At 39.1% G+C, this 14530-nt stretch overlaps 1 protein-coding gene across 2 annotated transcripts in view; it reads left to right on the top strand.

Annotated features, from left to right (window-relative positions):
• The window catches only part of fnbp1l (formin binding protein 1-like), an 88012-nt gene that overhangs the window by 63734 nt on the left and 9748 nt on the right, over positions 1-14530 (top strand). For both annotated transcript variants that reach the window (XM_088928369.1, XM_088928368.1), the window contains exons 4-9: positions 503-650; positions 1389-1451; positions 2540-2644; positions 4261-4389; positions 5248-5394; positions 8864-9067. In XM_088928369.1, the coding sequence (XP_088784495.1) occupies positions 503-650; positions 1389-1451; positions 2540-2644; positions 4261-4389; positions 5248-5394; positions 8864-9067 (796 nt within the window). The remainder of the gene's footprint in view (positions 1-502; positions 651-1388; positions 1452-2539; positions 2645-4260; positions 4390-5247; positions 5395-8863; positions 9068-14530) is intronic.

Genomic DNA, 14530 nt, shown 5'->3' with positions numbered 1-14530 from the left:
TAGATAAATACATCCATATAATCCATATTACTGCTCGTCGCTCTTGTCCTGCATATCCCTAGATGTACTTGTGAGTTTGCTGTTACTTTGGGCTATTCAGATTGGGTGCCTAAAGTCAGGGATCTTTTAAAAATGAGGTGAAACATAGATTGTCATCTGCATTATTAATTTGAACACGGAATCGTTATTAAAATTAGGAAAAAAAGAAGCCAGAAAGAACTGTTACAATGAATTGACAAATGCTTTATTTAATTATCTTTCTAATCCTTAGGACCTAACGCCATTTGGCTCAACTGAGGTCACCAGCGCCACTAAGTAATTCTATCACAATGACAGCTTTAATGTTTGACCCCACTGTCCCCCCATGTGCCTGTGCCTTGAGAATATTGTCTTTAGCGCTTTGTTTTCATGCCTAAAATGCCTGATTCTTGAAGACTTGAACTTTTGATTTTTGTTCTCAACTCTGCCTTCTAGACACTTATACCTGTGTGCATCTCTCCAGGTTTTCATCCTTGTTGTCCTTCTACACCATCCTAAACGAGCTCAATGACTACGCGGGCCAGAGAGAGGTAGTGGCAGAGGAGATGGGGCACAAAGTCTACGGAGAGCTCATGAGATATTCCCAAGAGCTCAAATCGGAAAGGAAACATGTGAGTAACATTTCAGTTTCATTTACTGTTGTTTTTTCTTGCCTCATTCAGGTATTTAATTTCTAAAGCTTAGTGCTTTGTTAACATTTAAGCAGGGAACTTGTTCACATTTAATAACCTTTATTTCTGCACATTATATACAATAGATCTTTATTTGCAGTATTCAGAGGATTTTCACCGATCAACTGATACTCTTCAGAACTGAAGAGCGGTAACTATTTTGTGCCGTTTTTTGCCTTTGTAAAGATGTCAAATAATCTTCAAGACATGTTGAACATTAAAACATCGTATTTAAAGACGATGAGTCATAAAAAAATATTTTTTGAGTGATTTTATCATCTTAACCAATCTGCTGTTTTGTAATTGGATCAGTTTTTGAAACATTGTAAATGCTGATTATTTTCAAACACAGAATTTCAATTTGAATGGGTCAGCAAATACCCGGATATGGTTTGTATCCTGTAGAAGCCAGAGCAAATTGAGTTAATCCTGCCATGCATCTGAGGGGAATATGGTATTAAACTAAAGTTTTTTTTATCAGGGTCCTTGCACGAGGATTTCTTTAAAAAAAGCCAAACTCTTGTGAGTAATAAGCAAACCAGATGTTCAGTTTAAGTGGCTTCAACACAATATGTGTTACAGTACTGCATGAATGACTGCAGGATTGTCATTTTTGAATAGATGCAAGCAAACTCGTACTGTGCTGTGGTGATGTGTTCCCATGTTTTTCTTGCACAGCATCTTCAGGAGGGGAGGAAAGCCCAACAGTACTTGGATCACTGCTGGAAACAGATGGATAATGTGAGTTTTTTTTTTCCTGCTGCATCATTAAAATAAAGTTGAAGCAGTAAAGCGTAATGAGCAGCCGAGCGGCTCTGAAGATTAAAGCTCCTGCCTGAGGTCTCGGAGCGCCTGCCAATCAGGCTGGTCTCCCCTAGGCCTCAGTTAATGAGGGGCTGGGGAAGCCGGGCTCTCCCCTGCACTGCGCACTGCACCAGGGGGCCGAACTGAGAGCCACACAGAGCGTGGCTCATTGAGACGCGTGTACTTGTGCACGAAAGCCTTTGCTGCCATCGATAACAGTAAAGCAGCCAAGATCTTTTTGACAGAAAAAGGTCAAAAGTACCCCAAACCAGACTATGACAAATGGGTTACAATGTTCGAGAATGAATGGCACACAAATCTTTCAATAGAAGCAAATAAGGTCACTTTTTGCTTGCCACAACTGAAGGCTTGAAGAGCCCTGCACTAATTGTCTTTTTACAGCAGAGCAATCAATAGTTAGATCCCACTAGGTGATGTTCGGGCAGCTCACTTAGAGATTGACGATGCCCTAAATGTGTGGCATTAAATTGGTAAATGTCTGTGAACTCACTTGGTGGCCTTAGTTATACTGATATGGAAGTGTTCTAGGATGAGAATGAAGCAGTTATGCCGTGGATACCCTGTTCACAAGATTAGAGCCCCCCTTAACATTTGGGGGAATGAACTGGGATGGCCTGTCTTTCAGGATTAAAAGGTACACAGGTACATGCTTGTCCAAGTTGTATGAAAGGAATGGAACGAAATTCCACAAGACAGCATCTGCAACTTTGTACAAAGCATGTGTCAGAGTAGTGGCCACACGTGCTACTGGTTACTTTGACTGTAGACCCTTGTGATGACAAGTGGTAATAAGCATAATGAATTTACTTCTGCCTGGTCTGTTCAATAAGACGTCAGTGCAACTGCTGCTCAATATTTTATCAGGAAGTAACTGCACTTGTAAGTGTTACATAGGGTTTCTTTTGATGCACAGCATAGAATTGGCAGGAAATTTAAAGAAAATTATCATTTTGACCTGTGTGGATGAACAGATTGTTATATTGTTTTTCCTTTCTGTTTTCCAGAGCAAGAAGAAATTTGAGAGGGAATGCCGGGAAGCTGAAAAGGCTCAGATGAGCTACGAGAGGTTAGATAACGACATTAACGCCACCAAATCGGAAGTGGAAAAGGTATTTTTTATTTAATTGATCACTTTATGGAGCCATACCTCGTACAATGCATGCAAGTGTTGATTTCCATTATGAAGTGATGAGGGTGATGTGGCAGCACTCTTGAATCTTAATGGAACACCTGTGGAGATTTAATTTAATCCTCCTCCTCTTTCTTCCTTTTTATTTTACTTTTGATACTTCTTTATTTTGGATAACGGTTATCCTCTTCCATTTCTTACTGATTTGCTTGTGTTTGTGGGTAAAAAGAAAGGTAGTCTTCAAGAAAGGTAGTAGTTGATCCATTTTAAACTGGTTTGTGGAATGTGTGCAAAAAAACAAAGTTCCAGATGGAGACTGCTTCTGGTCCTCTTTGTCACCAATGTACCTGATGACACCTGTTTACATGTTTTATGAATACCGTAAGACAGTGGTGTGTTATCAGACCTAACTGGTGTTATTATACCAGGGAGCCCCAGACTGCTCCTGCTCAATTCCTACTGTATATAATTTCCTAGCTTTTTTGTTTTAACATTTTTCTGACTGGTCTCACTGCTGCTAACAAATCTATTTTGTGTGACTGGTCGGAGATTCCTTTACATTAAATATGGTTGAGTTCATTTGCTGACATTACTCTTCTTAGAGCACATCTGAACTACATTGTACAACTTCAAGAAGCAGAGGATGTTTTAATTTACAAAATATGTTCAACTAAGTCCTCTTACCATATTTTTTTCTTCAAGTCCAGTTTTTCATGAAATCCCCTTTTCCTTTTCTGTTTCAGTTTGTATTTGTGGTTTAAATATTAAAATATTATTAATCAATTATATTCCACTTTGTTTTTTTTGTGAAACAATTCATGCATCAGATGATTTAAAAAGGGAGCAACAAACAACACAGTAATACACTTGGAACTGAGAACTGCTGTTCAGGACTGCTGGTGCATAAATAAAATAATAAAAAGGCCCAAATTGCATTAGTTTATACAATTCCAGTGATGTAATGATGAGAGTCAGTCATGAATGTTAAGTGGCATAAAGACAGTCAGGAAAACTCTTTTCTCATACACTGAGCTCCTAGCTTCAGGGTTTACAGAGAAAGACAATATGGTCCAGATTTTGCTGTCAGTGGTAATCAAACAGTGCATTAATAGATTTAACATGTTGTCTTTGCCTTTTTCTTTCTCTGTGATTTAGTAGTATACTGATGTCCTATGAGGTACAGTACAGTCTGGTTTTATGTAACACCTGCAGTTTATACAGTTCCATCCATCATTTATTAATCTCTGGCCAGCCAGAGCTGCAACACAGGGTACACCCAGGATAGGACACCAGCCTATCACAGAGCAGACACACACACATCTGGGCTAGTTTTCCTAGAAGCCAGTTAACCTAACAGCCTACCATTATGTCTTTGAACTGTTGGAGGAAACTGGAACACCCACTGGAATCCCATGAGAGCTCCATGCAGACAGTGCCAAGGTCTGGAATTGAACCCCAGCAGACCCCAGTGTTGCGAAGCGGCAATGCTAACCACTGCTGCCCCTGTCCTTTATAGTAAAAGCCAATTTGATTTTTTTTCCCTTTTAAATTCAAGTTACATTTCAGTTTTAACTCTGCTCTTTCTGTGCTTTGCAGGCAAAGTCACAGCTTTACCTGAGAACACACATGGCTGATGAGAGCAAGAATGAATATGCGGCTCAGCTACAGAACTTCAATGGCGAACAATGGAAACATTTTAATGTTGCTATTCCACAAATTTTTAAGGTAAATCTTTTTTTTCTGAGGTTGACTTCATATTGTTGTGAAAACATTGGATGTTATTTCCCTGACATCTTTTACTGTGAAGTATAAGAAAAAGTGTTACATAGCTCATTTAATTGAAAGAGACAAATACTGTCTACATTAGAAGGTTCTTTTTGAAATATTTTAAAGATTATTATTTGTACATGAACTAGTGGAATACCTTATGTATAATTCTCAACAAGGGATATAATTACTTTATTGATGAAGAAGATATATAAAGTTTTCTACATTCATCAAGTATAAAAGGAATTAATGCCATATGATACCAATACCATATTAACAGTCTTAAGTCTGTGAGCAAACAGCTATTAACAGACAGGCTCATTGTCCTTTGTAATGCACTTCACATAAGATAAAGGATAAACTGACTACCATGTGACATCTTATAATGAAGGAAACAAATAAACATAAAAGTTCTAAAGGTTTGGAGATTAACAAAAGCTTAACAATAGTTGCATTACGTTTTCTTTGTTTGGAAGCCTGTCGTGTTTGCTGCTTATTGAATTGTCTGCACTAAATTGCACAATTGGATATATCCAAGTAGTGTAATGGAAAAATATGAACAGGAGTCACAGTGTCTGGAAGATTCAAGTAACTGGCCTGGCCTTGGAATGAAAGTTGCAAGCAAACACAACATGAACAGTGTCTGTTCCTTGATTTTGATCAGCGAGTGCATGATAAAAGGTTAAACGTCTCAGTTTAAGGTTGTTAGCTGAATTGGTGCAGTTGAGTATGTCACCTGTGTTTAAGGCAGCTTTGCATGGGGCATCACTGTGGGAAGGGCTCACTGGGATTGCTCCTGTGTCCTGGCGTTTCCAGAACCTGCAGGACATGGACAGCAGGAGAACTGTGAAGCTGGGCGAGACCTACAAGAGCTTCGCTGATGTGGAGCGCAGAGTCATCCCCATTATCTCCAAGTGTCTGGAGGGAATGGTGTCGGCGGCGAAGTCGGTGGATGACCGCAGGGTAGGTCCAGACACTTGACCATTCGTTTCCTTCACTTATTGCATTATTTGGGAATACCGATTTTTTCCCAGATAAACTGGAACTGGGAAGACCGCTTACATATTGTTCTTCTGCCCAAATGTTGGGTAAGAGCAACTTAGAAAGACTTCTTCTATTCAGAAACCTTTACTACTTCTTTCCTTCCTGAGTATACAAAACTACCGCCTTCACTTTTTCCTCCTCTTGTGGGGAGGCAGTATAGATCAGCACATAACAGATTGTTAGGCCGTAGCACCCAGCAGGACAGAAGATGCCTCATGAGAGGAGAGTTCAAGCCAATAAAGAAATATGTACAGGACCATTCTGTGAGTGAGAGCATGATTTCTTGTTTAAAATTCATCTAGAAATTATTTTCCACATTTATTCAAGTGATTTAAGATCAGATTTAATATTTTATCCACTTAAGAGTTTAAAGATGAAGAATCATGTATGTTTCTTTTAAAACTTCTAGAGATGCAGAACCTCAAAGCCCACAGACCTAAGAAAGCTTTGATTGGCTTCAATAAAATGAACAATTGCTGGGGAAGTCGGATAACCACATGTTATGAAACTGCACTGTTCAGCTGTTCTGTGCTTTAATTGCATTTGCGTTTTACCCACATAAGTGTGAATCACATTTAACTGTGCTGATACAGATCGTATTGAACGTGTGTTTGACATTTATAATTGACATCTAGTACAGGAGACAAAGAGTCTGTTTTGGTAAATCAGAGAAATCTGAACTGATGAAATGATTTCGGGGAAGCTTAAAGACCACCAAGGGGAAATCCAAGAAGAATTATTTCAGTCGGTAATCTGTCAAATTTATCAGTGTTCTTATTCCCTTCTAAGCATGTGCTATACCTGGTATTACGGATAATAGAATTTGTTTCTGTTACTTCTACAAATACATTTACTTTCTAAGAGGTTTGCTCTTGATTTTGGGACTTATTCGATATGAATAGTCTCCTCAACAGAGTCATTTGTCTTTTGACATACTGGCTGTTCTACAGCTTACAGGACAGGAGAGTTGGCACCTATTGGCGGAGCAGCTTACTCTCGCCGGTGTCATTGCAGGCCTCTGGGACTTGGCAGCCCTTGCCAAGCCCTACCCCACCCTGGCAGCACTAGGCGATTGCGCGCTGCTGGTTAGGGTATCCAGGTCACCTCGAGGCTGGAAGAGGGGTCATTGTGAAATGCAACTCACCATCAGTGTTCAAAGCATTTTATCGTAACAATGTGAAAGTGCAGTTCGTATTATAACTTTGAAAGTCCTATTCCATTGCTAGAACCGAACCAGGGAGGGAAAAGAGCCTTCCTCAATCTTTCATCAGTCAGACTTGTGTCCGAGGCAACTCTCAGTTAATACAATTGCCTTATACATCCCGAGGTGACTACCTTTAGGTAGGTAAAGTGTTACAGTGTGCAACACTATGTAGAGCAATCTAACTAATTGCATTACCATAATGTAATCTAAGCCTTCCAGCAGAAATACATATTAATGTACAGACAGCCACACCTGATGTGTATTGTTGAAATGTCGATGAGAAAGATTGTCCAAATGCAAAGGATCGTGGTACAAGAACCTCTGTTACTTGTGTAACATCCTCTGATTTATGATCACAAATCTGATGCAACAGGCTCTTAGAAACAAGAAAGGGAATCTACGAAACTGCTCTCATAAGCAAGAAAAGTTTTTTCTCCATTACTTTTTGTCCCCGAATGATAAAATGACTAATCGCAAGATGAATGAAAACATGGATTTGTCAGAAAAGGTTAATGGAGGTGTTCCTGTTCATCAGTAGTTTGGTATTTAAGCTCTTTATGCAGCAGAGTTTTTGATCTGCCCTCTGTTTTAAATTAGCATAATCCATTTCCTGCTCACAGCTGTTGCTTTTAACACAGCTGTTTCACCAGATTGAAGACTTTAGTGATTTAAATACGCTCTCAGATGTATATGAAGAGGTCCTTATGCATCCTGGAACTTAAAATAAGAGGCCTGACTCCTTTTTTTGACCCATTCATCATTTATATGGGTGTTATGTTATATGTGGTTTATCATTTAATTTCTTCTAGACTAAGGTCAACTTTCAGCTGCAGTTTAAATTTGATTATAAAAAAATTCTGGAGCTGTCAAGTTTTATTGGCTGAAAATAATTTATTTTTCTGTGCAGAACACTTGTCTCTTCTCTTATGTAGCCAGCTAGATTTATCAGTCTTAGTTACCCTGCTTGTCTATGTACAAAGAAACCACAAACATTAGTTTCATCACTCAATTATATTTGCCTCATATGCAGAAATTGTCTATTGTAGTCTTTGTAAAAAATAACTTAATCTCTCGCTGACGTGTAGTGTCCTCCAGAGTGGAGGGTACATGATGGAGAAAGGATTTATTACTGACCAGTCAGACTGGAAGGGCATATTTAGAAAGACCAAATGCAAAGGAGCCAGACTTTAAGCCAGGGGTAGGTACCCTAGAACACTTAGGTAATCTTTGATTCCATCAGGCAGGAGTAGGCAACCTTGGCTTCTCCGTTCCAGAGCAGTTCTTTGTTATAACTGTAATTGTTCATTTTTGTTACCGGGTTCTATTAAGAATGCATTAAATAACCATTACCAGAAAGCTGCTTATCCTGGTTATGGTCGCAGCTACCCAGTATTTATCCCAGAAAAACAGCATGCAAGGTAGGACAAAGCTCACAACGGCCCTGAACTGGATGAGCTCACAGGGCCACAGAGCACAATTTAGCAGAGCTCATCACATGAGCCAGGGCGTCTTTTTTGCAGTGGGAAGAAACTGGAGAAAATGTGTATCTGTATTGGAAGAATTCACACAGAAGGCTCCCCAGCCCAGAATCGAACCTGGCACCAAAGAACAATGCAGCAGTGCTCATTGTCCTGCCTCTGTTCTATTGTCAATTAAATAATTAAGGATTATTTCAGTAATTAAGTGTACTGGAAGGATCAAAAACTTGTAATAACATGGAATGTCCTAGCCAAGATTGCCTACTCCAGGCACAGTTACTGGCTACTTTTCTCAATGAAGTTATAAAATGTCAAGCACAGCATTCATTCCGTTTCCGAACACAGACAGATAATGTGGATTCTGGAAGTGTCTGTCAAAGTTTGTAGTTAACTGTATTAACTACACATGTCAGTTGAAACTGTTACTTTGTATTGTAAGTATTCATTACAAAAGTATTAACTGAGTTTGGTTGTACATCACCAGTTGAGCATAAATGGATCAAAATGTTGAATTTTTAAGTTTGTTCAAAAATTCTGTTAATGTGTTCCTGCCAGTAGGTTGTAGTTAGACAGCAGACATTGTTTAACTCTTCGTATCAGTATGGCTTGGCAGTGTCTGTAAACTATATTCTTATTAATTTTATATCAAGTCTCATGCATCACGGATTTCTGGTTGAGATTTTTCTGACCGTATAATTTTTTCCAGGATTCTCTGATAGTGGTGGAATCCTTCAAATCTGGATTTGAACCACCTGGGGATTTCCCTTTCGAAGATTTCAGCCAGAACATCTACAGGTCAGGTTCTGACGGAACTATCAGCACTCCTAAGATTGACACCATGAAGACGGATCCGAAGCACTCGCTGGGGAAGGCCAAGAACAAGCTGTGGCTGTTTGGGAAGAAACCCAAGGTGGGGGAGTTTGATACTTCCAGGTGTTTTTCACATTACTGCTTGCAAATTTCACTTTCCAAAGAGAAATGTCTTGGGTTTGTTGCTAAGTCAGAGAAACTTGAAATCTCCTTATGTTTAAAATGCATATAGGTCTAACAAAACTAGGATGTAGTATTTCAGATTTCTAAACCTTAGGTTTCCTTGTTTGTTTAAATATATGTTGAAGACGTTTTGATGAGGAACTGTGGTTGTTGGCTGCAAAGAAATAAGTAAAGGATAATTCAATGCAGCAAAGTAGAAAAATATATCCTTTTGGCTGTTGACCCTTCTTCAGGTATGAGAGGGCAAGGTAGCAGGGACAGAGAGCTCAAGAGAAAAAGAGCAGAACAGGTGAGAATGTGCACACAAAGGGAGATTTGAGAGAGAGGTGTGAAAAGCTGAAATTTGTAAATGGATGAAGAGGATTTGAAAACAATTTAGTCTGTCATTGAGAGAAAGGGAAAGATGCGATCCAAGTTTTAAGTGTATAGTCTCGGCTTCTCTGGCTTTAAGAGTTGAGAAATCCCTATCAAAGGAAAGACCGAAAGTTGTGAGAGCTTGGTTGGAAGAAGTGAAATGGGACTTTCACCTCATTTTACCTCTTCCTGCTACCTTACTGTCTCTCTCCCTCCAACATTAAGAAGGCTCAACAGCTGAAACATGGTTTATTCTCTTAATTCTCATAATTAGTGTGAAATTAACCTTCTTTTGCCTAATATTAAACACTCTGCAGCACTGTTCAGTCTCTTTAAATATACCAGCAATTTACCAGCTGTGGTCTCTGCATCGCACATAACAGGACAGCTTCCCATCATGATTGTCTGAGAAGTGCAGAAGAAGCATGAATCCAGTCAGAAGAGACAGTCAATGCAGAACGTTACTCACTGTCCAACTGCATCTGTATTTAGAGGAGATTGAAATAAAGAGATAAAAGTCTTGACAGAACTGGATGGACCCCAGTTAATGTGATTTGACATTTCCTCTTTGATTAAATAATTGCTTTCACCAGCACACCAGCAACTTAGACACAGTGCTTTTACTTAATCAGTAGTCAGCCCTTATTTCTGTGCGCTTGTTGTGTTTTCATTGAAGTGATTTTACCAGCTACTTCAGTTATCTTGCTGTTAGTGTGAACATTTCTTCTCAACAGCTTTTTTTATCTGCAAGAGCAGAGATGTGCTGTACTCACAGCAGAAGTTCTGCAGGCTGAGTACTGTGATAGGAATGCCTGTAAATCAGTAATATATTGTACACAGAACTTATTTCCTGTTATTTATTAACCATAGTTTTTAATAGTTTTAAACATATACAAAATGTTTTGAGAAATACCACCTAGTTAAACTTTGACCTTGCCTGTGCTACACTCCTAAAGGTAATAATAGGATCTTCCCATTTCTGTTTTAAGAGTGACACATTAATTTGCCAGATTAATCATCCTCTTTTCCAAACAGTAACTTGATGCTTCACTTATTTTTACAGAATAATCCTGAAGTGATTCATGTTAGCCTTCTCTCTAACTGGTTCTTCAGTGGCTAAATGTATTTAGAACGATCATATCAATAGGATCCTCTTACTTAGTGTTATGAAATCATCAAAGATGTGTAATGGCATGGAATGGAGTAGTCATGAATACCTACTCCTTCTACAGGGCTAGCGTCCCTGTTTTTATGAATGAAGCTGTAGGATTTTCCCACACACTTCTTTAAACACAAGCAAGCATGAATGACCCCCTGATTTCTAAATGGTTACAATATCATGATCAGAGCTTGCCCCGGTGAGCAAGTGTTGAGTTGGCCTAAAGCGTCACTGGTCAATAAGTATATTTAGTCAACACATATCTTTTATTTCAGAGAACCCTATTTCAGTTTAACTGTAGTAACATTTTCAGCACAGTTCTTAATACATTTGGGTATTTTTTGTTGTTTTCTACAGATTACTGTGAATTCATGGTTGATTTTGGCAGCTAGCTCATGTTTTGTTTCTGTTGCCCCAGTCTCCACCCTCCTCCCCTCCCCACTCCTGCCCTGCCTTCACTTTCAGCGATATTCAGTCTCCCAAATTTGCCAGTGACCCTATAGCTTACTGTCTCTGTGAAATGAAGACAATAAAGCCCAGGATCCCTTCATTTAGGGGCCTGAAAAGAGGGGTAAGAACACGTGTGGGGTTGAGTTTGCTGTGGTTTTGCATTGGATTTTCTTATCTACAGACCTGCGTCTCTGGCAAAATGTACATACCTCCCAAAATTAGAGCAGTTCCAGTCCTTACACATTACAGCGCAAGGACCGTTTTATTTGGTGCTTTAACATGGAGCCAAGCATGTCTGCAGTTTAGCTAAACAAGACAAATCAAATTACTTGTGTGCTTCCAGTTTTTTTAATAAAATGTTTGTTAAAGAAAAAGATATGGCTTGTCACCCACACCAAATCATTGCAATAAGTCTGCTTTTTTAAAATTCTATAATCTGGCGGCTTCAGAAAGTAGGGATGTTACGAGTATGCATACTTGAACGTAGCAGTCACAGATTTCTAGTCTTTCCATAAGTACTACTTAATATTAAAATAAAATCTATCTTTTCAAGATCTAGGCCATTATGTAACAATAAGAACAGACAACTAATAAGCAGTGTTCATTGAGTTACACGTGTAATTTAGGATTCTGTAAAACCTAAGGTTTAAGTTGGAGGTTGTTTAAGATTTGTGTTTTCATTGTCAGAAGAAAAGAATGTCAGCAAGCTAATGTTCCAGTGGCAGCACGATTTATTTGCACGCTTCGTGTCATTTGTTAATTTTTAACACCTACATAGAGAAATTGATGTTACCGTAGCCAACAGAGTGTTGGAGCATTGATTTAAGGTAGTTCATTACATAGCTGTTCATTTATTCTGACAGAAGGATGACTCATTTTGCTAATGGAAGGCAGAAGTAATTCAAAAATAGGTTGTTTATTGGCATTTGTCCATTAATGACCTCACAACAAGTCTCCTTAGAGTAGCAGGCGTGTGTGACATCAGTCTCTGAAGAAGGATGTCTTCTGCTTAAAACTGAACATGGAAAAAAGATTACCTTTTCAAACCAATGAGGTTCTGTTAACAACTTTAATTGTTCAAGGGCAGTCCCATTTTGAGCCCTATTGTATTGGTTCAATCTGGTCCGCCCAATCATTGTTTTTAGTTGGTTAAGATGGTTTTATGTACTCAGACTTAGTTTCTACTTTCTATGTATTTGTCCAGGATGTGTGTGGTTTTTTTTCATTTCCATTTTGTCATGAGTTTAGTGTTGATTTCAATAGCCAAGCCTAATTAATCACTGTAACCAAAACCCATATTCCACTCCTTGGAAATGTGGCTGTTTTCACTCCATCGTGACAGTGCAGCTAAATAATTTGAATGCATAGATGGCTGTGGGAAATGATCATAGCAGGCCGCCCTTCCATTTCTCTTGTAATCCGGCAGAAGTGAAAATTGACCATTCAGGAAAGAGAAAATGATCAACAGAAACATGGAATCTTTTTAGAACAAAACATAGGAATATTCACTTCAGCTTAGTCTCAAGCCAATATATTCAAAGCAATAACAGCCACATTGTACCAAGGAAGACATTGTGACCTCAGGTGCTGCCATTCTTGCCACAAGGCCCTTTCCCTGAAAGTATAAGAGGAATTACATACTGAATCAAGACGGTCATAGATTGTTCCCTTCCTAACAGCTGGAAATAGCAAAGCCGGGTTTGCATTGAATCTGTAAGGCACACAGACCCACTGTTTTACATAATGGCAACCAGAACAAAGTTTCAGTTGGTCTCATGTGTGCTGAATCTTACAGAACTGTACAGTTAATTAATCAGTCATCTGTTTCAGCTGCTACTGTGCCTTAATATGTAAAAATATAAAGAAAAACAAAATGTATGTCAATATTAACAAAGCATTAAGGACTCAATTTGGGAGCGGGTTGCTTCAGAAATTAAGAAGCAGCTCCAATATCCTTAGATATTTGTCAAAACCTGTGACTTATAGAGTAGCTGAAGCATTTACCTTTCCTCTATACTACCTCTAATAAACACAGGAGGTCAGCATAAAGGTTAGCTTGTGAGGGTCTTCTCTACTCCATCCAAAGCGATGTAGTTGATTGAGCCAGGAGATGATCAGTATTGATTTAACAAAGCAATAAATAATATATGGTTCTCTGCTGTGAAGAAATGATCCTATGCAGTAGCAGTCTGTATGTGTTTTTGTCTTTGGTGACATATGGATGTCTGTCAGATGGCTGACTCCTGTTGCTAGAATTGCTTGACCTCAAAAGCAATTAAGTTAAAAGGAATCTTCCGCCCCATTACAAATGCATTTCATTTGGTTTTTGGCATCGCCTACACGCACTAGGTAGATGCACTGTGTCGCTAAATGCTGCCGGGTCCCAGACTGCATTCCCTTGTGCACAGGCAGCTGGGGTCTTTCAATCTCAATAAACAGTGGTCCTTCAGCCACTCCCCACACCCCACCACTGCTTCAGTTGTCCTTATGGCTAAAAGCTGATGCTTTGCCCATTATCTAATTAAACCAGCCACTTTCAAAATCCTAACAGCTTACTCACTGTCATGGGTTTGTCCGTGACTTGGTCAAAATATTTCTATAAGGATTGCTCTCTGCAAAACTGCGTTTTCCATTGGAAATAAAAACATTGGCTATTTCCGTTGGAGTCCTGATGATTGGTAATAATCACAGTAATCATTAGTCATTTAGCTCATGCTTTAATCCATAGTGATTTGCAGAGATTAGGAGATGAGTTATGCATGAGCAACTGCCGCTGCAGAGGCTCTGATAACAGGACCTTGTTTGACACATCATCAAAGATCAGAGCCCAAGGAAGCTCAGTAGCTGATGAATTTCCTGGCAGAGCATCTTTGATTTGGGAAGCATCTGGTTATAAGCTATTTACTTTAACCACCTAGCCTCTGATTGTAATCAGCAGGAAGATGAATTTTGACACATCTAAGCACTTTTTATAAAATGAATTAATACTCTTAAGATATGTTTTTTTTAATTGTTGTTTTCTGTATTTAATTGAAAACCATGTGCATTTCTGAATGCATGGCTCAGTGGTCAGTAAAGCTGGTAAGCTCTTTCTGCGGCGTGCATGTGTGTTCTTGAGCATGGGTCTGATGTGCTGGTTTCCTAAGACTTCACATCCTAGCTTCCTCTTTCTCAAACAGTGAGACATGTGCTTTCCATAGTGTGCTTGGGATTCCAGTTCCATGCTGCAGAATCTGAGCTGGGGAAGAACTCACAGAGTATCATGCCATTCTCTGCTGTGTGGACCTGGACTCTGTCCGCCTAGTCCTTTATCTTGACCTTTGACCCTCTCTCGTTCTTGCTTGCTGCAGGAAGCTGAGTGTACCTCTTTTTTTTTTTAATGCTTCACTGGAAAATACTGTACTTATCCTGGGTTGT

This window comes from Atractosteus spatula, chromosome 11 (assembly GCF_055471065.1).
Source record: "Atractosteus spatula isolate fAtrSpa1 chromosome 11, fAtrSpa1.hap1, whole genome shotgun sequence".
Lineage (NCBI taxonomy): Eukaryota > Metazoa > Chordata > Actinopteri > Semionotiformes > Lepisosteidae > Atractosteus > Atractosteus spatula.
Note: the sequence above shows the minus strand (reverse complement) of the source record. Positions and strands in the feature narration are given on the sequence as shown.